Here is a 23,064-nt window from a genome sequence, read left to right on the forward strand (position 1 = left end):
TGAGTCATGGATGTGGTAAATACATATTAAGAGCAAAGTATATGTCACTTCCTCTGCTTGTAATTCAGAATGTCCACAATGTGATACATTAAAAATAGGAAAGTGTGTTACAGTATCAAGATCAGAACAGCTGCCGGGTGAGTTGATTGCTGGATTTAACCGCTGCCATCATTCCTCTGTGCGCTGTCTCTGCGAGTGTGCCCCATCTTTGCTTTGTGGGGACCCAGTCTATAAATACCACGGACCTATGCTCTCAGTGACAGTCAAAGACAGCTGAAGCCATAATCTTACCCACACTTTGAGGCTATTTGTAGCAGTCGGAGCAGGCCAGTGAGCACCGGCAGTCCCGCTTTGTCATAGCAGGAACAAAACCCCACCAACAAAATGGCGGCATTGACGATAGACCCGATGCGGCAGCCTCGGATGTACCAACAGACCCTGCTCCAGGATGGACTGTGTGATCTTTTGGACAATGACAAGTTTGTGGACTGTGTCCTGAAAATCCAGGACAAGGAGTTCCCCTGCCACCGTCTGGTTTTGGCGGCTAGCAGCCCCTTCTTCAAGGCCATGTTCCTGTCTGAGCTAGAGGAGAGTAAGAAAAGGGAGATAGTCCTTAAAGATGTGGACCCCAGTGTCATGGAGATGATCCTGCGCTACCTATACACATCTGACATTAATCTGACAGAGCAGAATGTGCAGGATATCTTTATGGTTGCTAACATGTACCAGATCCCCTCCATCTTCTCTGTTTGTCTGACCTACCTTCAGGACAAGATGGTGCTGGGAAACTGCCTTGCCATCTTCAAACTAGGGCTTCTTCTGGATTGTCCGAGGCTCACTCTTGGTGCCAGGGAGTTCATCTGTGAACGTTACCAGGTTGTTATGAGGGACCAGGACTTTTTCCAGCTCAGCCCCAGTGAGTTAGCCATCATCCTCTCTTCAGACGCCCTAAACGTTGAACGGGAGGAGCAGGTTTTTGAATCCCTGATGGAGTGGATCAAACACGACGAGACAATGCGGCTAAAGGAACTCCCCGAGCTGTTACACTGCGTCCGATTCAGGCTCATTCCCATAGACTACTTCAAAGAAAAAGTTGAGCGTCACCAGTACATCCAATTCAACCAAGAAATCAAGAAGGAGCTGGATCTCGTCACAGAGGCCCACCAAGGTCGCCTCCCCAAGCCGAAGAGGCTTGGCAGCGATGGTGCAAAGGGAGGAGAGGGGAGCGATGAGGAGAAGGAGGATGACGAGGAGGCATACCTGCCAGGAGTCTTGAACAACAACCCTCGCTTTGGGATGTTTGAGATGGACCTTGTACTTATGATCAACAACACTGGCACTGTGGCCTATGACCCGGTGGGAAACGAGTGTTTTGTCGTGTCAGAATCTACAGAGATTCCCAAAAACCACTCTAGCCTGGTGACAAAGCAGAACCAGGTATTTGTGGTTGGAGGACTTCTCTATAATGAGGAGGACAAGGACGAACCATTCATGTCTTACTTCCTACAGGTAAAGGGAGTATCTGTCTCTCAAAGCTTAGAAACTAGTTTGGTTTCATTTTGTTTTGCTTTCTGTTAAAGAGCTGGAAGTTTTCTTTTTTTGCTGTAGATCTGGATTGCTATTCATTATCGTGTACAAAGCTCGGAAATATGAGTACAAAGTAATCAAGGTTTTCCAAAGAAGATGAAGTAAAAGCAACCAACTTAGTCATCAATGCATGACACATTTGACTCCCAAGTAGAAAGTAGTAATATCAAAGTCTCCAGTTTAAATGTTATTTCATAAGGTGAATATTTTTAGGGTGATTTCTTCACTGAAGAAGACAAAGTGAAGAGAAATGCTATCTGGGATAAGCGGTGGCTGCATTAAATGTATCAGCAGTGGATGGAAGAAGCCAAAAATCTTATCTCCTACGTCAGAGGTTCCCAAACTGTGGGGCGCGCCCCCTAGGGGGGGCGCCGTGTCATTGCAGGGGGGGCGCGGGAAGCCATCTGGATGAAAAAAAAACAAAACATGAACACTGTATGCGCTGGGTTTTTACCTTAGAATGGCCAACTCTTTGTTATTCCTATGTCAATTTGATATAGTAGAGGCTTCCACACTTCCCATATTTGTGTCCTCTGTCACTTTTATCAGCAGTTAAAACGGTTTAATCCGTTGTTAACATGTTGTAACCTGTTTTTCCGAGCCGCCTTTAAACGCAACATGAGCGCTACGACGCTCGCGCTGGGTTTTCACCCGGGAAGGAGACCTGCTGCTGCTGTGCGGAGCTACGTAGGTTTGTGATAGAATCACGGCAGCAAACCAGCAAAACGCAAAGAACTTTTCAGTTTTTCCCTCCAAACTAACCGACTGAGTTGAGTAAAGCTGTTGGATGCAGGTAATGTTAGCTAAAAGATGACTAGCTAATATCAATACAGAACCTTAAGCTTAACAAGTACCTTGTAGGCTACCGATGTTGGTGTCTATTCATTTTGCCCCACCCTCATAGGCGTCGTTTCAACCAGACAGACATTTGTAATCCATAGGGGGGGAGGCGCAGAAAATGTTTGGAAACCACTGGGGGGACGCAGAAGAAAAAGTTTGGGAACCACTGTCCTACGTAATACCAGTCTTCTACCTGTAAAAGGTTTAACAGCATAAAGTAATCTATCAGTCAGAATATTATTCTGAAAGCATCGTCCTTGTCACTGGTCAAACTAAAGGAATCCATCTAAAGTTCACTTCAAGCTAAAGCTACACATATGGTTGTTATAAGTAATGGTAACATGCTGATTTTGAATTTCTTAAAGTCTTGGCTCAGGCACTGAGAAAAGGAGGATTTGAAGAGTGGTTAATGCTGTAACTCACAAACCTAAGCAGCCATACTCTACATTCTGCGATACTACGTCATTATGAATAATATAATATGGCCTCTTTGATGTAGAGAGCCATTGCTATGAAACTTGGCTTTTCTTGTTTGTTTGTAGCAGGTACATTCCATTTTAAATTAGCTTTTTTGGTATCCACTATTTATGCTTTTTAAATCTGTATCTTTTGTGGCTCTATAATTTGATCATATTTGTCATTTTTAAAAGTCTAACTTTAAGAAAATCTCTCTCCACACTGATGCTTTCATCCACAGTTTGACCCAGTAAGTTCGGAGTGGTTGGGGATGCCTTCCCAGCCAAATCCTCGGTGTCTGTTCGGCCTGGCCGAAGTTGAAAACTCCATCTTTGTTGTCGGTGGTAAACAACTGAAGGAGGGAGAGCACGCTCTGAGTTCAGTCATGATCTATGACAGACAGTAAGTGTATCATGTGTGACTTCCCATAGACTTGTTATCATTTAAAGATATCTAAAATAACCAGATCTGGAAATATGTGCTCCCTTCCAAATAACAACTCTATTGGTCTTGACGTTCACATTTAACACTGATATGATTTGCTCATAGAGACACATGGTCTTCTTTGCTCACAGGTCGTTTAAATGGGGAGAGTCCGACCCGCTGCCTTATGAAGTGTACGGTCACGGGACTGTAGCACACAACGGTCTTGTCTATGTTATCGGTGGAAAGTCTGAGAGCAAGTAAGTGGCTTGTACGACACTCAACGTCACATGTATTAATTATGAAAGAGAAAAATGTCTCAATGCTAATTTTGTGACTTCCCTTATCTGGTCTTTATGTTTCTAGTTGATTTGTTCCAGTTTATTCAATTGTGTCACTATAGCACTGAACTAACAGCACATAAAATAGCAGTTGTTATGGTATGATGATGTACCATTCATCATAACAGCTCAGTTTAAAGTTTATAAAGTTTGCTTTTTTGATGCACATATATGGCATAGAACACGACCCGTTTAAGAGTGGAAAACGTGCATAAAAAGTACCAAGACAAATCAGTCATTTTCTCTTGTTTCTGTATATATTGTAAGTCAGTAAATATTAAGGCCTTCAAGGAGCACAGTGAAGGCAGGCATGCCACAGTGACACACATCGCCAAACAGAAGTAGATCTTGAACTTTTACAGTTAATAAAAGAAATCTGTAAATCTTTTTTTAATGTGTTTTTTCACCAACTTTTATCAAATGTGGCCCTATTTTACAAAAGTGTTCATAAAACGGGGCCCCAATTTTTTCCAACGTGGTGTTTTAAATTATTTCATGCAGGAAATGTATGAGAAGAGTCTGCGTCTACGACCCCACCAAGTTTGAGTGGAAGGACTTGGCTCCTCTGACGACAGCCAGATCTCTGTTTGGCATCGCCGTCCATCAGGACCAGATCTACGTGGCCACGGGAGTGACCGACTCAGGCCTCACCAGCTCGGTGGAGGTCTACGACATCGCAGCCAACAAGTGAGAAAAACATTTTAGGGTTTATGACACATCACACTGATAAAACAAGCAGGCTTTTTACTTTAAACAGTGGAATTAGTGTAACAATCTGCATATATTTTTTGGGGTTGACTCTCTTCCTATTATTTTCATGGATTCATCTGAAAAAACAAAAATGCAATTAGATTGTGGTTATGGTACAAAACAATTACTGAAATAATTTAAAATCTACAGGCGGCATGCAAATATTTTCTCATACAAACACAGTTGAGATATTCCTTTCATTGGCAAGATACAGGGTTAAGAAACTTAGCATGTACGCAGATTTGAGTTTTATGGAAGCCTTTAGCTGCCAGAGCAATAAATCCAGCAGCAAGATCTTGTTATAAACTATACGAGAAGCTTTCTCATTTTAACAAAACAAGTTTTATGTTTCATTAAAACGAGGAACGTCCTTGTTTTACTAAGCTATAAAAATACATTCCTTCTTAACCTTTGTATGTAGAAATGGGGTCCGACTGACCCCACACACGTAAAACTTGTATAATTTGCCATAGTCCTCTACGTTTGCCTCAGTCCTCCCACGAACAAGGGTGCGGTTTCTTCTAGAGACAGGTAAACAGTCCTGGAGTTGTTGCTCTTTTTACTGTTAGAACCGTCAAAACGAGAACACACTTTGATTTTAATGATATGTAAATCTTGTAAATCTAGCCCCTGTAGTTAAATTCGTCTGTAGAATTTAGCATTAGCAATGATGCTGAATTAGTTAATAGAATCTTTCTTAAATATATTTACATTTTTAACACTATTCTAACAAGTTGGCAGGAAAATACTCTTCCTGACAACCACAGCTAAGACTTACCGTTCATTAGCAATCTTCTTTAAGGTTAAACAATTTAGCAAGCTAGCCTTTAGCACTTAGCCTTTGCTAAGCTAGCCAAAGTTGGATTAAACGTTAATTCTTTCTCCAGCAATGACACTTTATCAACCAACATCAATTTTTAATATTCATTATGTTCATAATCATGCAAAATGAAAAATACTAGCCTTAGGCTACCGTTCAAACAAGAACAACTGTTAATGAATTAACAAATTTAGTTAATTTCTAATTAACATGTTGAGGTGTAGTTACACAGAAAAAAAATATATACAACATTGGTCAAATGTAGCCATTATTAAACATATATTAACTAATACACTTGATTTATGTGTAAATATTTCTAGTTGTGCGTATGTCTTCTTCCAAAATTAATTTTTAAGTGCATGAGATCAATATTAGTAAATTACTGAAGAGCATATATACTATTCCGATGATATATCAGAACTAACAGTTTGGGATCATAACACCCAGAGTCATAGGTTAATAGTGTTAAATTCCTGTTGATTGTGTTTCTTCCTACCTGCAGGTGGTCTGAGTTTACAGAGTTCCCTCAGGAGCGCAGTTCCCTCAGCCTCATCTCGACAGGAGGTTACCTGTACGCCATCGGAGGCTACGCCATGATGCCCAGCGAAACCAGTGAAGAGCCTGTACCAACTGAGATGACCGATATCTGGAGGTGAGAGGCCACGTTACATGACTGCTGTGACGTCTCACTGTTTCTTTGACCTTTTGTGATTTAAATGCACATAAAGATTGTGATTAAAGAAAAAAAAAAACTAAAACTCATTATATAGATTCATGACAGAGTGGAATATTTTAAGTCTTTATTTTTATGACTCACAGATGCTGAAATTCATAATTAATGATTATCTAATTAATTAATAAAGCAGAGTATTTTAAACAGATATTTCAGGCTTTTGAAAACATGTTAATTTTTATGCACTGAATACTGCATAGGGGCTCATTTTATGGGAATTACTGCATCTGTGGAGCGAAGCATGGATTTTATCAGTTTCTACTGAGATGTGTGTAATTAAAATATTTAATATCTGAGTTTCACTTTCTGTATATAAGTATAGGTTATTATATTTTATTTTTTTTAACAATATCCACATTTTTTAGATGTACCAGTCAGTTAATCTCCAGTATCTAAAACATAAATGTAAAAAAAAGAAACCCTGACATCCAGCCCATACTGTATCTGTGGCGGTCCTCCAGTTTGTAAGCTTAAAAACCTCAGTCGTGCTGCCACGTTCATTTTAACAAAGAGCCTTTCTCATCAAGGTCAGCGTTTAGGACGAACCATGCAGATAGAAGCGTATAGAGTCTGAAATGGAGAGTTTGGATTCTATTATTTTTATTTCTCTGAACGTTGCTGTGTCTAAACTCTGGGTTTAATTTGCTTGGATGTCTTCTCCTAGGAACATTAGTAAGTATTTTATCTGCTGTGTGTTGTTGCAACACCTGTTATATGAAACCCTACAAGAGTTTCTCTGAGGAAATCATTCTTTGAAGGTCTGCGTCTGGTACACTGGGATCATTGTTGCTGCTCTACACCGTTTCACAATGCTACGATGAGTACAACCAGCACTAACATGTGTGTCTTTTCTGCAGATATGATGAGCCAGAGAAGTGCTGGAACGGGATTTTGCGAGAGATTTGCTATGCAGAGGGATCCACCATTCTCCCAGTGCGACTCAACACTCTCCGCCTAACCAAGTTATGATCCAGCTGAACTGCTGCTCTGTTGGGTTTCACGTTGTATGCTGGAGGAAATATAATTCTTCTATGTGGACATTTTCCTAAAATTAGCTTGGGGTACAGAGTGATTCAGAGGCAACCCTTAAAGACAAGAAGAAGCAATGGGTTATGAGATCAGAGTGAAGCTGTTTTATCATGTGCTGTACAGCAGGGGGAGACAGAGACATGGCAACTGATTAAAGCCAAAGAAGAAGGACAAACATCACCAACTTCAAGAAATTTTGATCTGTGTATCTTTCCTTTTGGTGTATTGTTTCATTAAGTTTGTTTACTACGTATATTATAATGCTGCATTCAAATAAAAGATTGTTGAAAAAACTACTTTCATGGCTGAACAGAAAAGGTACTGAAGCCAAATCAGAGTGCAAATGTTTATATTCATTTTCATTTGTTCAGTAACAACCTTAAATTCTACACCACACACAAAAAAGACACTTCCTCTAACAACAAATTAAAGAGACTCTGTCATCTTTACACTGACATGATGCAAATAGCACAAGTGGGAAACGCAGTTTTAAATGTAAACCTTGACTTCTAGCTGACACCTGAGTACTAAGCATCATCATAAATTGCATCGTAAAACAAATCTGTTTGCATATTTACATTATAGCAATATATATACAACAAGAGCTCTCTGTGACGTTAAGTTCAAGGTACATATTTAGCTCCGTATTTAACCAGCACGGGAAAAGTCACATGATTTACGCTGTAGTTCCCATTTCCACCACTCTGATAGTTTCAGTTTTAGTTGTTTTTTTGTTTGTTTGTTTTTTTATCAGTGGGGTAAATGGGCTTATATACTTAAAAAATATTCACACCTCTTTAGTTTTTACACATCTCACCGTGTTACAACCGTATCAATATAGTTTATAGGAATTGTGTTGTACACCATCAAAATTAGCATTTAATTGCGAAGGAAACTGTCCACATTTTTTCTAAACGCATACGAATCTGAAAAGTGTGGCTGGCAAAACTACATTTAATCTGATACTGCAACATGAAATCTTTCCCAAGCAATTCCCTTTTGAAATGTTTCACTTAGGAAACAGAGTGAAGCTCTAAGCAATTTATTCTCAGCATAAATCTAGCAGTTCTGTTCAGATGTTTGGTAAGCTGAAAAAAGAGAATGAAAAAAAAATGTAGTTAATTTGTTACATGTAATCAAATTAAGTTTGTCAAACTTAATTCATTTACATTTGTTAAACATGACAACTTAATGAACTTCATATATTTACTTGGGTAAACTTAATTTTATTACGTGTAGCAAATTAACTTTTTTTTTTCAAAGTGGGATCACTTGTTTTCTTTTTTCAGTGTTGAAGATGATAACGAACACAGCAAACATCAGGGTTTAAGTTCTTAAAGTCAAAACATCAATCCAATGTCATTTACGAGTTTGTGACTTAAAAATCACAAAAACAACTGTTCACAGACGATGTCCATCCACTCTAACTAGGCTTGAGTTGTTTACAAATGAGAACAGGGAAAGAAAAATTGGCATCTATCTGCTAAATTAGACCTGAAGCTGTGATCATACTGAATGTTTAACACTTTTCATATTTCTATTTGTAAAACCTTTGTAAAAGAGCTGTTTAGAAACCTGGCCTAAAATTAAAGAAAAAAAAAAGCCTAAATTAAATAAACTCACAAGGGAGTCGTAATGGAATTATAATGAAGCTGAGGAAAACATTTTCATCTTTTTATATAAAAAGATTCATCCTTAGGAAACAATGAACAGATGAAAAAAAAAAGACAATTTATCTTGTCAATGTCAACGTACACAACTGTCAGTGGAAACAAATGGTAACAACAGTACAGGATATTAACAAAAAAACCACAACTAAGCCATTTATGCATGCAGTCCAGACAACAGAAGATGGCTTCAGCATTCACTGATGTTACACATCTGCTACATCCAGAAACTAAAAGCCTCTGTTATCTGAGCAAAGTTTCACAAGCCGGAGCTTGGAATGTTATCCGGCAGTAATTCAGCCGAGCGTATGGTCCATATAAAACTGTCACAGACAGGATAAGCACATCCAGTACGCTAGCTGTGCTATGGACGCCTCCTCCTCAGTGACTCCTGGTCAGAACAGTCCCATCACCGATATCGATACATTTTGTCCCCTTTGCAACAAAACCCTAACCTCTTGCTTCTCTTTGGATGATCAGTCAGCAAACGATAATTAAGTTCCTTTTAAACGCAGAGCAGCTAGAGGAAGATCTCCCTGCCTGTGTTAGCACGTTGCTACGCTGTAGCCAGTGTTGCTGTTGTCAACATTGAGTTCAGGTTTGTTTATTTGCTTGGCCTTTTTGCCAACTCTCACACTAAGTGATACTTAGTGATATATAGCTGCTGTTTCCCCTTTGTCTCATGTCAGTCGTTTAAATCTCACTCAAAGCAAAAACACTTCTTACCCACTGTGCTATTTTTGACTGGTTCTAAACAGAGTGACAATTTAACGTTTTGCCTCCTTGGTAGGTAGTTTGTAAAGCAATGCAGACACCTAGGAGTCATGTAACCACTAGCCTGCGACGGCTCCTGTTTGAGATCGACTAGATTTTATTCTTTACAATTATTTGGTCCAGTTTAACTTATCTGTGGAACAAAATTATTCTTCTGCATTGACATTTTACCAGCTAACGTTGCTCCTCTGTTAGCTTAAAGGTGAATTCAGGACGACTTCTTCACACTGAGCTGAGAATTTGCCGCCTCTGAATTGCTAGTTTATAAAATGTGATTATACTCAAAGGCAGACATTTACGGTTAAATAACCAAGTACAATGTCACTTTTTTTGATTTATCAGAACCTATTTATCACAGTTATGAGATCCAATCAATCTTATTTAGGTATTACAATTGTTATTCAAGCTCAGAACATAAATAATCGATTCATAATTCACAATTCATTCAAACAGCCAGTAGTTAATGATATTGTCAATGTGCCGCTTTTGGTACTAATGTGTGTTTCCTTCCCTTGGATATTAGTATTTTTGCAGAGGAAAAATACGATTTAGATTCATGATATTAAGATGCTCAGTAATATTTCTCAGTTAAGTTAAGTTTGTCTCAGTTGTTTGATCTGCAGCATCATCTGCCATGATGGCCAAGAACGATCGCCAAGGACAGACTTATGTTAGTACCATGACTCCACATTCAACATGATCCAACATATGAATGAACAAGCGGACAATATTAAAATGCAGCTATAGGTAGTGAAAACAGGTCCCTCTTTGACTATGCACTCTGTTAAGTGTTCAACGTGCATGACAGCAGATCTGCATGTCATCTGCATGTGAGCTGTGCTGGAAACTCGGGCGTTATAGCAGCTAAAAACAGAATCCACAAGTGTTGAAAATGCTCGTGAATCAACCAAATCAATCACGCTGAAAAGAAGCAAAAGTAGATTTGTGCCACTTTTAAGTTCTAAAGACGATCATTACCCTTGTCACCACTTGTTTCAGCCTCCACATCCACTCCTTCATAGCTGGTGTGTTATGAGTCACATGCTGGCTCAAACATGCATGGCCCAAACCCCTCCAGCTCTCCGTTTTGTATTCCTCAGTGAGAAACTCGTTTGAATCTGTCTAAAGTTGCTTGTCAAGCAAAGGCAACGAATCAGCTTGAATCTCAGTTTTTTTTTTTTTTGTCAGAACTCTTTGCAATTATTCTTGATATGTACAATCTTGTTCCTAGGTTTTAAGTGTTTGAGGCTTTTATTTTGAAGTAAAAAAGGGACATCCTTCCTCCTGTCTTTCACAAATCTCGCTTCACGTTGGAACGAAAAGTTGGTGACCCTGTGCCAGTAGTCAGCCGCGCTGCAGTTCAGCGAAATCTCTGTGATCGTAGCTGCTTTTATATAATCTGGAAAAAAGAAAAGTAAAAAAGAAAAGGCGTGTACCTTCTTTACATTTCATTAATAAGAAAGTGTTGTTGGAGGTGTCAGATGACTTTGTGCCCTGGCGAGAAAAAACACTGAGCACCTGTTGCTTTTCATAGCCAGCATATAAGATTACAACAACAAAAACAAAAAAACAAAAAAACAACAGAAAATCCATGTTAGGATTATCATGGCTTCTGTACACCCAGTGTATGGCAACAGTACGTGTGAGTCACACATTCGTTAACCGATAATAAAAACCAGAAGGGGGTCAGATTGCAGAAAGGTGCTCCTGGCAGGCCGAAGCCCGCCGCGTGATGGGGCTGCATTTGGTCAGCAGGGTGATCTGGGTGCTGAAATTGTTGCCGTTGCTCCCGATGGACGGCTGCTGGTACTTAGTGTCGGCGCCGAGGAACCGCTGCAGCATCCACCTGCGCCACTTACGCTTAACCTCGGACTGCACCTGCAGGGGAGGCCGAACGAGAGAGCAAACAGTGTGGAAAGGGGGAAGGAGGTGGAGGGATGGGTTAAAAAATAACAAACTCTGTGGCTTTTTAAATGAGAAGAGCAAACACCTAAAAAAAAAACAACTTTGTTTGAATTTACTCACCTCTCCGTTCAGGAAGCAGTACAGCACCGCAACGACGAAGCCCTGTCGGAGAGACGCAGAGGTGAAGGAAGAGAAAGCCGTGCTGCACAGCACAGCCGAGGGAAATGCTCCAAATATTTGCGCATGAATAATGACGGCAAGATCAAGACCAACTTCAGGCTGAGACAGGAGGTTCATCATGCGGACGTCTGGGACATGTTCCCGGGAGATAGCGCTCTGAGCCAAAACGGTTATAAACGGGGAGGATTTTCCACCGCTGGCTTTCCATTTTTGCACTTTGCTCTCAACATCCATGTCCAGTGGAGTACTGCAAATCAGGGGTGTCCAAACTTTTTGTACCAAAATCGCCGAGCCGACAACACTCGGAGGCCAGTTATTTATTAAGAATGCAAAAGCAATTTTATTGTTCTTTTCTTTTTATCCGCTCCGCAGTAAATTAAAGTAATTTTTCTGTGGAATTACACATCCACAAAAAAAAAGAAAAAAAGAAAAACAAGTTTCCTAACTTGATTGTCAAGATATTGTTTTTAGTTTTTCCCAAAATCCCAAAAAATGAGAACTGTCTTTGAAAACCCTCAGCGAGATTTAGCCCACTTTAATTGTTAGGTGTGACTGAGTCTGTTTTTGAGTAAAACGTCGCTGGAGATTTGTTAGATGGCGTTAAAAGTGAAACCAAAAAATAAATTAATAAATAAAAAAAAATAAGGCTAATTAAAGAAAAACACTTGTTTTGTACATAAAAATTTCTATTTAAGATGTAAAATTGTCATTAAAAAACACAAAAAGTCTCCATCTGCATCAGCCTAATTTATACCGCTCCTGACCTGCATCAAGGGCCACACAAAACTCCTCTAAGGGCCACAAATGGCCCCCGGGCCGCACTTTGGACACCCCTTGCTGTAAATCAAGTAACTTATTCCAAATGCACAACAGTAACTATTAAAACACACTATTCTGTGTTTCTCTTGATATCACCTATTAAATGTCCATTTATATAAAGACTTTCTGTCTGGCTGAAATGAAAACAAACAGGCTTTGCAAAGCGATCAGGTGTGTTACCTGAAATGAGCCCAGAACCAGATCGAACACCATCCTGAGCTGCGGGTGGATGTGTTCGGGGATGAAGGCAAATATTATGTAGTTTATCCCAAAGAGAGGGATTAATAGCAGGGTGGATTTAGTCAGTCTCCTGAAAGCAGCAGAAACAGAAGAAGGAAAATTTATAAACAATGTTTTTCTTTTTGTTTTTTACATATTTGTTAAAACTGTCCCTGTTGTTACAGTATAATAAGCTTTTCTGTCTCCTTCCTGTGGTCCTATTGCCATCTGCAGAAATACACCAGTCAGAAACAACCAATCAGAGCCAGGAGGAGGCTCTTAGCGCTGTCAATCAGCCCTGTATACACATTGCTCTCCCTGTTTTAGTTATGCATTCCTTTGTGTTGCTCTACTTACATAAACATCTAATACAAACTGTGTGTTTATAACATGACAAAATTGAAAAAAATACGCCTGAATGCATCTGGAAGGTATTGTGTAGCTTCGTTCGCTAAGAACAATAACTTAACAGCAAATTTTAACAGCAGGAAATTCAGCTGAACGTTAACCTTTGCCTTAACAGACACGTTGACGTTTGGCAAAGGCAAACCTACGAGTACTGGTTGGACTCCTTCCTTCCGATGTCGGGACAGTTCATTTTCTGCCGCAGAATCCGGATTATGCAAATGAAGAGGAAAAAGTTCATCTGATGAACAGAGAAGTGGGACGCTGGTTAATGGGGAGCATCAACGTGAAGCGTCAAGAGCCTGCGTTTGGTGTAACTCACAAGAATGGCAACTAAGATGGGCGTTTTGATGATCCACCATGACGCGTCGTCGATTGTTTCCCAGCATCTGACAAAAGAGAGAGCATAGGCTAATAAAAGCAGGAAGCAATACCACATTTATAATATACACAAAACATTTTTTTAAACTATTGACTCTGGGAGCAGATTAGAAATGCATGCCACACTTTTCAGATTAATTTTTTTAATGTAGTGTGTTGGAGAAACAGTTGGGAAACTGTCCAGTTTACGGTTCAACGTTTTGCTGCTAAGAAACTCTCCTACATTTGCTAATTACAACAGTGCTGTTTACTTCTAAGGTGTGAAAGCTTTATGATCGAAACAACAACAAAAAAAAAAATCAGCAAGAAAAAATGGAGTGAGAGCCTATGTGAAGTGTCCTTCTTCATGAGTCTAAGAATTTTTACCAGTTGTAAAAAAGTCGTTGAGTCTTCAGTCAAACCATCAGCTAAATTACAGGGAATTGGCTTTCCAACAGTGCGTGCACCTGCTCACCAAAAGTTCTCGTTTTCTGGGATGTTTTTAGAACATGACAGAACGCTCAACTCACCCAGGAGGATTTAAATACACTTTTGTAACCACCCAAGCAGAAATGAAGATGGTTGGAGCCCCTGTGAACGGACAGCAGACAGAGTTATCTGTAACTTCAGAGTTAAAACATTCATCGTCTCAAACTGGAGTCATTGGCTACAGCCACGGGCATCCAAACAACCATTCGCAACACCAAGATGCTCCTAATAAGTGGGTGAACCATGCCTGAATTACTTTACAGCCGAAGCAGTTACGCATTTTTTTCAGTATGCTTATCTTTTTTTTTTTTTTTTTTTTTTTACAGGATTCTTATGAGCTCAGTGCCAGTATTGGTTCATCTGGGGACTCTGCAGTGAAGTCACAGGGTTCTCTCCATTATCCTGCTGGAAAAGATCAATTCAAGCCCATTTTATAGACATTTTATTGGTGTGTTAGGGAAAATAAAACATGGTTACCGATTATCCGTCTCAATGATTTTTAAAGGGCGAAGAAAGATGTAAAAGCAAGAAGCGTCAGATTTTGGCAGCTCTTCTGTGAGAAAGTTTGGATTTTAATGAATGACTGACACAAAGAGGAAACGTTTAATCTTTAGGCTAAAATCGGTTTCATGTTTTTGATAACTTAGTTCGGCTCTTTGAAAATTAGTTGAATCGTAAGCTGCAAGTGCAGAGATGCTGAAATCAACATTTACTTTGCAAACATGTCACATAAGTTCTTTAAAAAAGCGAGACTGCCATGTGAGCACTTACCCCACCCAATCAAAATGTACCACCAAAAGTACTTCCTCTCTGAGAAGAAGGAGACTGCCAACAGAGCGTGAAGGTAGAGGCCCTCCACCAGCAGCCAGAAGTAACTCGCCATGACTCCATACTGGAACAAGACCACTACCGCCTTGCAGCCCACCTGCAACACAAACATCAGCCTGTGGCTCACTGCTGTCACAATGTAAATGTATTTCAAGACGAAAATAATGAACTTTAATTCCCATATGAAATTGCTTTTGCAATTTTTCTTCTCCTTTTTACAAAGGATTTGCCATTTAATTATCCAATTTGTGCTTATGCCGACGACACTGTTGTTTCATCCACTTGCTTTCATCTTTTCTTAAAGAGTCAGAGCCACGTGCAATTTAATGTTAGCTTGGTTTAAAGTGGTTCAAACAGAATGTGATGTGTGCTGTCTGACTGAATTTTAGACATTCTTGTCATTTGTTGTTGATTTTGATGTCAGCACTTGTGAAGGTTGACTCCCTCAAATATCAACTCCTCAGTGCGGTTAATTATTTAGCCTTTCGGATGAGGAAGAAAATAACAACATGCCTCAATGGTTGAATTAGCTTCAATTCGGTAACAGGGGTGTGCATAAGACTGACATAACACTGTTATAAACATGATATAACACCTAACATGACCATGAAGAAGTCTTTAAGAATGTTTATGACTAGTGTCATGAAGAGACATTCGGTAAATAATGACAATTTCAATGCAAAGTTGGTGATACAACCAGACGTGATGAATTGGAAATCATGTTTTGAAATGTAAATTTGTCTGTCGATTTCAAGCAACGCGTTTGCTCCCAGTGGAATAAAGCTCGCGTTCTTTAAGGCATTTGCAAGGAATGATTCACCAGATTATAGCAGAACATTCTGCTCCAGCTAATCTGTCTGCTCTGATGCATTTTATCTTCATTCAAATGAGGCATCGGCTGCGCATTAAGAAACGGATAGAAATCCATTTGAGCCACACGTGGACAAACTGCAGGCGAAACGAAAAGAGTGTCCCGTTATCAGAGACCACTGCCGTCCATGACGCACAGCGTGAAATATTTACAGCTGTGTGAACGCCGGTGGTCACTGTGGCGAAGGGGAGGAAAAACGGCGCGAGAACAACTTTGTGATGATGTGGTTAAATGTTAATTCTGTTATCTCCAAAGAAAAGGCTGTTTTGTTTTTTTTATATATATATTTAGAAACATTTTCCCTTCATTCATGAAGCAAAAATAAGGCAATTTAATACGAGTAATATTTGTGCAAACAAATTATTTGTTTCTCATTTTTTAAGTTTTATTTTTTTTTCTTCCATCATTTATGACCTATAGCTGTACTTGTAAAACATAAAAAAAATCCTGCTGTTTCTCATATTCGGATCGTGAGCCTGGATCTCGACGGTTGTGCTGGTGTCATTGGAGCTTTTTGCATTGTGAATCAGAGACAGAACAAAACAGAAGGCGTCAAGCATAAAAAAACATCCTTTGACCCACTTGAGCTTTTCATTCCAACTATCTTAAACCAAAGTATAAAAAGTCACTTTTTAAAGTGTTTTCAGAAACATCTTTGAAATTTAGCAGCTGTGTTTGGTGTTGAGTAATCCTGGAATCCCTGAGACGAAATATCTCCCCTCAGCCATTAACAATCAGCCCTCAGAGCAACAGGCTATTTACAGTGTAATGATCTAATTCTAGGTAGAGATAATGGAGATGAATCAGACAAAGCGAGATTTTGAAAAAAAAAAAAAAAAAACTCCACTGAGTCCCACTGAAACAGCTGTGCTGCACTAAAACGACACAAGACGTTTATTTGACTCCACCTTAGTGCCTGCGGTAACACTGGTGTCGAGATGAACTGCTTCTAAGAAGACATCGCACTTGTAAATGCAGTTTATTGCCAATGGTGTCTGCGGTCCAGGTTCAGCGTTAAACAAACAGGAACTTTCACAGCATCCTGCTTTACAGAAGAATTAGAAAACCTGGGCTCAGGAGCGTAACGGACTCTGCAAACATTGCTACACCCTAAACGTTAGGTAAACCCTGAGCTAACACTTTTAGGGCAGTAAAGTCTGAAAGAGAAGATGCGTCAACTAACACAGGAAATCAACGATTTGGGAGAAAAATGTACTAATCATGTAGTTTCCCTGACGTGTTGTCAGGGAAACAGCAGGGCCGGCACAAGCCTTTTGGGGGCCCTAAACAGATTTTGATTCGGGGCCCCTCATACAAACATGTCAAAACCAGATACTATGTCATTCCTAGCCTACATTATACCTGTAACATACCTGCTATTATTAGTGTCTTTGTGATTAGCTTACACTGCAAAAACACAAAACCTTACCAAGTATTTTTGGTGTAGTTTCTAGGTCAAATATCTTATTACACTTGAAATAAGACAAAACTAGCTATTTATTTTAGAAAGAAATAGGAGCTTGTTTTAAGTCAATAATTCCATAATATTGGTTAAAAATTACTACTTACATTGGCAGATGTTTTCCTCTTATAACACGGAAAAAATGTTGTTTTATAATCTACCAGTGGAACTAGAACTGTTTTATTAATAAATATCAAGGAATTATTGACTTAAACTCCTATTTCTTGCTGAAAAGTTAATTGTAAGTTAGTTTTGTCTTCTTTTAAGTGAACATAGATAATTTACACTAGAAACTGCAAAAAATTATAAAATCTTACTAAGTATTTTTGGTGTGGTGTACATCTTACCAGTATTATTATGACTACCGATGTTAACCTTGTTACAGGAGTAGCAAACAAGCAAAGGTGTTCTAATTAATTCACATTTTGAAAGGCAGAGTGGTATCTATAAGTGTGGCGTTTTAATTTAACTGTTTGAAAGTAACATCTACAGACACTGAATTCACAGTAAACAAGTTAGCAAGTTTAACAGTTTTTGGCTTTAAAACGTGGGGTAGAACGTGTAGACTGTGTAAAATATTTGCAATCTATCACTACAAAATCAATTCAAATGAGGCTCTTGAGAGCCCTAAGCAGCCGCTTAACTCACATATGCCTGGGGCCGGCTCTGTAAACATCGTTGGTCATCTCGATGTATTCAGGCTGATCTGTGTTTGGCGGATCAGACAGCTGAATGAACGGATTTACTCACCGGTGCCTGGCAGTTTTCCGTCTCGCCCACTTCGTACAGAACCACGTCCTTTATAAAAACAGTGATGGCTTTTAGGATGAGAGATACAAACAGATGCATGTGGATGTAGTTTCTTGTGCAGTGAAGCTTCCTGCAGAAAAAAAAAAAAAGATCACATCCAAAAGGAGAGTCTATATTTAGACGAGCTGCATCGGTTTACCCAAGCAAAGCAGAAGTAGATTAGTGTTTGTTACTGTTGACTGTCGTAAATCAAAGTTCTGTTGCCGGTTCCGAATGCCAACACATAAACCCTGAAGAAGTCAAGAACTAAATACAGTATCTGTTAAACACATAAAAGATTTAGATTTCCCGGAAAAATGCAAATTTATCAGCCAGAAACAGATGTGCAAACATCCAAGTTGACAACCGGCAGAGTCGAACAATTTCAAGGATTTGACGACATGCCACTAATGCGAATTCTTCACTCCGAGTGTTTTCAAACAGCGGTTAGGCAGATGACTTTGGTTTAATTGTGTAAAACCGCCAGGCGGATTATCTGAGCAGATCAGATGAGATGCGGCGCAGCATCAGCCAGCTGCCCGAGCGCTGCATGTAAAGCTTAACGTAAACAGCAAAGCCTCATGACATCCTGTGTTTCTGCTGCGCGGCGCGGGCCAATGGCATTCCGTGACCCGCTGGAGTAAACACAGGCCTTGTTGTTTAGCCCATCATGTGCAAACAGCACAAATGCGATGTGAGAAGAATAGGCTGCTTGCTAAAAAAGCCAAACACCCTCTGGCTAAACTTATCAGTGTCGCGTTATTGTTTAAGAGGAAGTCGAGACAGAGGGTCAAAACTGGAGGATAATGTAAACATCGTAGTCAAACCCCGCTAAGTGGTTTGACTATACAATATATAGCTTGAGTTTATAGTCACTTACGGCTAATAGCGTTGCGGTGTTCATGCAAGAAATGTCAAAGTTTTAAAAATTCTCTTAAGCTTCTGTAAAATAAAGGGAAGGAGCATTAAGACATGGTTTTACTGGTCGATCGCAGTGGTTTTCAAACAAGTGACACTTGGGCACACTTGACAAATGAATTAACTGGGATGTAGGGATCCAAACACCGACGGTCAAAAAGATCTTTTTAAAGCATAATGGACGTTACTTTATGATAAATTACAAAAAAAAGTGCAAATAATTTCTTACTGCAGTTTTGACAAAGATTTAAGTGCAAGACAAACAGATTAGAAGTTTAAGATAGGTTAGATAGGAACCTTTTAGGTCATTTAAAAATAATAGTAATAATTAAAATAATAAAATAATAATAATAATAATAATAATAATAATAACCAGGACATGTAAGAAGAAATAGAGTAAAAAAAAAAACATACACAACCCAATTATGAAACTGAAAAGCAAAAAGATCCATAGGGTCTGTCGTAATTCAGGATCTGCATCCTCTAAAGGTCGCCTGTGATGACGTCACAGTGATGCGACTAAGGCTGTGGAAATTTGAATGCTCCAAAAAAAAAAACAACAAACAAAAAAAAACTGCTAAATATCAGGCTTGCCCTTTTAGAACAATTTTGTTTTATAAAATCTGACGGTAAAAAAATCAAAAGCTTAATGCAGATGTGTTCGATTTTTGATATATGCACATATACATATGATTATCTAAATCAAAGAGAAAAAAACATAATTAATTTTTTGAGTTCATTAATTTAATTAATAAAAAGGATTAAATGCATAATAAAAAAAACCCCTTCAAGATTTCAACCTCTGGTTTTACTAGCTTATGTTTAGCTACTTTGCGGTTGCTAGGAGACAGGACACAACAGAAGTAAGGGCTGTAATAAACTTGAAGCCATTCACTTCCGGTGTACGCCAGGTTCTTTGAAGGAAGCAGTCCCTGACCCCAGACAGACCCCAGACTGAGTTAAAATGAAACCTACGAGCTAAAATAAAGTCACCTTTTCCACATAATATAAATAAATAAAGGGCTAAATGAAGTCAAGAACTAGACAGCCATAAACGAGGCAGCCATGGACCTCCAGTGTTCATAGGGATGATAGTTTGTTGGAAAACTGTGCTCTAAACGATGAAATAAATAGATGTTTTGCTTGAGAACAATCCTTACCGAAAGAAACAGAGTATGGAGATGGCAACCATCAGAGAAATAAGGGAAACGCTGTGACCGATTGTGTAGCCGACTTTGATGGTGATGTAAAAATCTCCCTGCAACAACATTATCAGTCATACCAGACTCAAAAACAAAAGTAATTTCGAGATAAGAAAAAAACAAAACAAAAAAAAAACAGAAAACACATGAATTCACATCAGCATCGAGTCGCCAAACTGACCGAATTCTCCTCTGCGGTGTTGTTGGGGTTGTAGCCGCAGCCCAGTATGTAGGAGTCCAGGCTGCTGGGGGGCCAGCCCTGCACGGTGCAGGTCTTTGACAGATTACCTGAGGGAGCAGACACAGGAGAGTTACCGCCGTTTCGCTGTGGCGCGATGGCGTCTCTGGCACGCGTCGTGTAAAAGCAGAGCGATGAGTAGGGCTGCTGAATGGGGAATCAACAGCTCTTACTTTTACTCACTCTTAATTATGTTTCTGTGAGATATGCTCGTCTCTGTGGGATACTCCCAAACACTGAAAGGGAAAAAAAGGGGGGATGGCTTTCCAACTGGCTCTGAGATACAGACACAGTTCCCATGTGTATTTGCCTCCATCAGTATCTTCATTACTCTCACACTGCGCCCACCCACACACACACACACACACACACACACACACACACACACAGATAAACAAAGAGGTCGAGCAGAGATGTTTTTCTTTGAGGGGGCAGAGGTGAAAGAGCTGAAGACAAATAGCTAAGGAGTAGAAAGTTGCCCTTTAGTGAACGGATTAAACCAGTTAAGATCAGCGGTCAATGGAGGGAAGGAGATGATGAGGGAAAAAAAGAAGAAGGAAAAAGGAGCTTTGGAGAGGAGAGAGAAGATAAGAGGAGGACTGAAGAGTTGTGCGGACTGGGAAAATATTAAGGACAGTAAAGGAGGACGCAGGGAAGAAGATTTAAGCAAAAAATAAAACCGGGCACACTGGATGAGAGAAGAGAGGAAATATAAAAATAAAAGAAGCTAAAATTTAGAAGAAAAAAAAGTTAAGCAGAAATGCAAACTAATGAAGAAAATACTATTCTCTAAGTTACATTCAAAAAATAAAACGTGCATTTCCATAAATCTTTTATTGTTTTTCATTCTGTAGTTCAACTTTTACTCTCCGTCTTCATTCGTTGTGCTATTTTTCACAAACACTTTCTTGTTCTTTTTTCTTCATGCTCTCTTTTGCTGCTGAGCCTCATAGAGATGATAAATTAATTTTCCACCTGGCTCCAGTCCACACTGCCAAAAGCACAGATAACTACATTAAAGACTCAGGAAACCAAAAAGACCAACAATCTGGGCTGATATTAACCCCAATAAAAAAAACGTACGCCACACTGGTACTGCCAAGTAAAGTATGACTGACATTTATGTGACTAAAACACCTTCTTCAATGGTTTTATGTAGTACTTGCATTTTCTAAGAAGCTGAGTTTTATGTTTTGGGTACGCGCAACAAAATTAACAGATTTAAACACCTGAAAAGTTTGTGTTATCAATCTACATATGAGCTTATTTCTTGTTATTGTTGTTTTGTCTGGTTTTGTTTATTGTATGTGTATTTTTTTTTTAGAAAGAAAATTACCTAAACTAATTATTTTCTAAATTAAATTCACATGAATTTAGATGTATCTATATAAGTTAACACAAATCTCTAAACTTAGTGAGTATTTCAGTAAGAACCATTCCTATAAATATTTTTGTCGGCCATTTTGGAGTTCCATTTCGTAACATTTCATGTTAGCGCTCTAGGGGCTAACATGTTCAAGATGGGCAACTTTCATTTCAAAGTTGTTCGTCCAAATTAGGGCAAGTCAGGTCCTGTAATCTACAGGCCAGATAAGTTTGTTTTCCTGTTGGGAAGGTGCAGTAGGGGAACTAAAGCAGAAGGGTGATGGTGCTTAAATTAGAGACCCATGATCAGGTTCAGACAAGCCTTCACGGATCTCTCCAGGACAAAGTTTGCGTCAGGTTACCAGAAATAGTGAACAACATGGTGTGTGTTCCCCTTACTGGCTTTGTAAGTCATTGTTGGAGCTACAACTCATCAAGTCCAGCTCTGCTTCTCATCAGTTCATCACCCAGTAGTGAGCTCCACCTCCTGCAAAATCTACTAAGAACTATTCACCAGTTTCAGCAGCAAATAGTCTGCAGGTTTCTGCTTTTCTAACTTAGAAAATTCAACTTGAAGTTGATAAAGAAGGAATGATCATAGTCCAGACAACACATTAGCATTAAAGATGCTTAAATCATTAAAGTGTCACCATTTTTGGTATCCAGTAACAAAAATAAATAAATAAAAAAGGATACAGACTTTTACGAAAGTGATTTACGTGTAAGATGCAGTTTTTAGTTGCTGTCAGATAATCGTAGCATTAACCTAACCTGGCTGAAGTTGTGAGCGATCATTACGATTTTCTGCGTTGTAGTTTGCCTGTAGTTTTAGCAATGGCAGAGGAGGAAACGAATGAAGCCGTTCAGACCGTGTTGGCTGGTAAGCTTCATACGTCACAGCTAAATGTTAGCTTCTGGGTAAAATTGAAGCAAATAACATAGAACAAGGATTTGTTTTTTACCAGGCTAACAACTAGCTAAACATTAAGTAAAGTTTGCTTCTGAAAAGTGAAACTCTTCCGGTAATAAGTTGGAAAACCAGCGTGATTTGCTTAAGATCTACTTATACAAGTTAGCAGCTATTAGCATTAGCATAAGCAAACAATAGAGGCTTTTTATTTGGCTTTTGGTAACCAGGAAAAATAAGTTCAGTGAAAACAAATTGGAATACTTACATTTATACATAACTCCTGGCTAAGTTTTAAATGTTATGTCCCATATTTGAATTAACAATATGTACCTGCTTAACAGTAAAACATAATTAATTAATTTTAAATATGATTATACATAGATATATGCAGAAAAAATAATAATTTCTAGTCCAAAATCTAAACTTTCTGATCTAAACAGAAAGTTTAATATTTTACACTAAAACCTGCTGAATATCAACTAGTTAAAGCTGGACTGGGATGATTATATATATATATATATATATATATATATATATATATATATATATAAACAGAAAGCAGTATGTTATCTGTGAAACCTATATTTTAAAGTAAAAATAAAAAAATTCAGACCTAAGTAGGTCCAATTTACATGTGCTTTGACTTCCCTTTATTTGTAAAACCTATTAATTTGAAATATGACA

The 23,064-nt window shown here is 38.9% G+C and overlaps 2 protein-coding genes across 2 annotated transcripts in view; one reads left to right on the plus strand and one right to left on the minus strand.

The window, feature by feature from the left end:
- Positions 1 to 23,064, plus strand: part of LOC106934659 (kelch-like protein 40a) — a 27,351-nt gene continuing 4,287 nt past the window's right edge. The window contains exons 1-6 of the mRNA XM_015014696.1: positions 1 to 1,509; positions 3,125 to 3,285; positions 3,459 to 3,566; positions 4,149 to 4,334; positions 5,720 to 5,869; positions 6,808 to 10,530. Coding sequence (XP_014870182.1) covers positions 385 to 1,509; positions 3,125 to 3,285; positions 3,459 to 3,566; positions 4,149 to 4,334; positions 5,720 to 5,869; positions 6,808 to 6,919 — 1,842 coding nt within the window. The 5' untranslated portion in view covers positions 1 to 384 and the 3' untranslated portion in view covers positions 6,920 to 10,530. The remainder of the gene's footprint in view (positions 1,510 to 3,124; positions 3,286 to 3,458; positions 3,567 to 4,148; positions 4,335 to 5,719; positions 5,870 to 6,807; positions 10,531 to 23,064) is intronic.
- Positions 9,722 to 23,064, minus strand: part of LOC106934660 (vasoactive intestinal polypeptide receptor-like) — a 26,952-nt gene continuing 13,609 nt past the window's right edge. The window contains exons 3-12 of the mRNA XM_015014697.1: positions 20,049 to 20,155; positions 19,826 to 19,923; positions 17,709 to 17,838; positions 14,569 to 14,722; positions 13,839 to 13,899; positions 13,271 to 13,337; positions 13,098 to 13,189; positions 12,505 to 12,634; positions 11,446 to 11,487; positions 9,722 to 11,298 (exon numbers count right to left, since the gene is read on the minus strand). Of these exons, the coding sequence (XP_014870183.1) occupies positions 11,107 to 11,298; positions 11,446 to 11,487; positions 12,505 to 12,634; positions 13,098 to 13,189; positions 13,271 to 13,337; positions 13,839 to 13,899; positions 14,569 to 14,722; positions 17,709 to 17,838; positions 19,826 to 19,923; positions 20,049 to 20,155 (1,073 nt within the window). The 3' untranslated portion in view covers positions 9,722 to 11,106. The remainder of the gene's footprint in view (positions 11,299 to 11,445; positions 11,488 to 12,504; positions 12,635 to 13,097; positions 13,190 to 13,270; positions 13,338 to 13,838; positions 13,900 to 14,568; positions 14,723 to 17,708; positions 17,839 to 19,825; positions 19,924 to 20,048; positions 20,156 to 23,064) is intronic.

This window comes from Poecilia latipinna, unplaced genomic scaffold, assembly GCF_001443285.1.
Source record: "Poecilia latipinna isolate Pla-1442-1.1 unplaced genomic scaffold, P_latipinna-1.0 Scaffold1839, whole genome shotgun sequence".
Classification (NCBI taxonomy): Eukaryota; Metazoa; Chordata; class Actinopteri; order Cyprinodontiformes; family Poeciliidae; genus Poecilia; species Poecilia latipinna.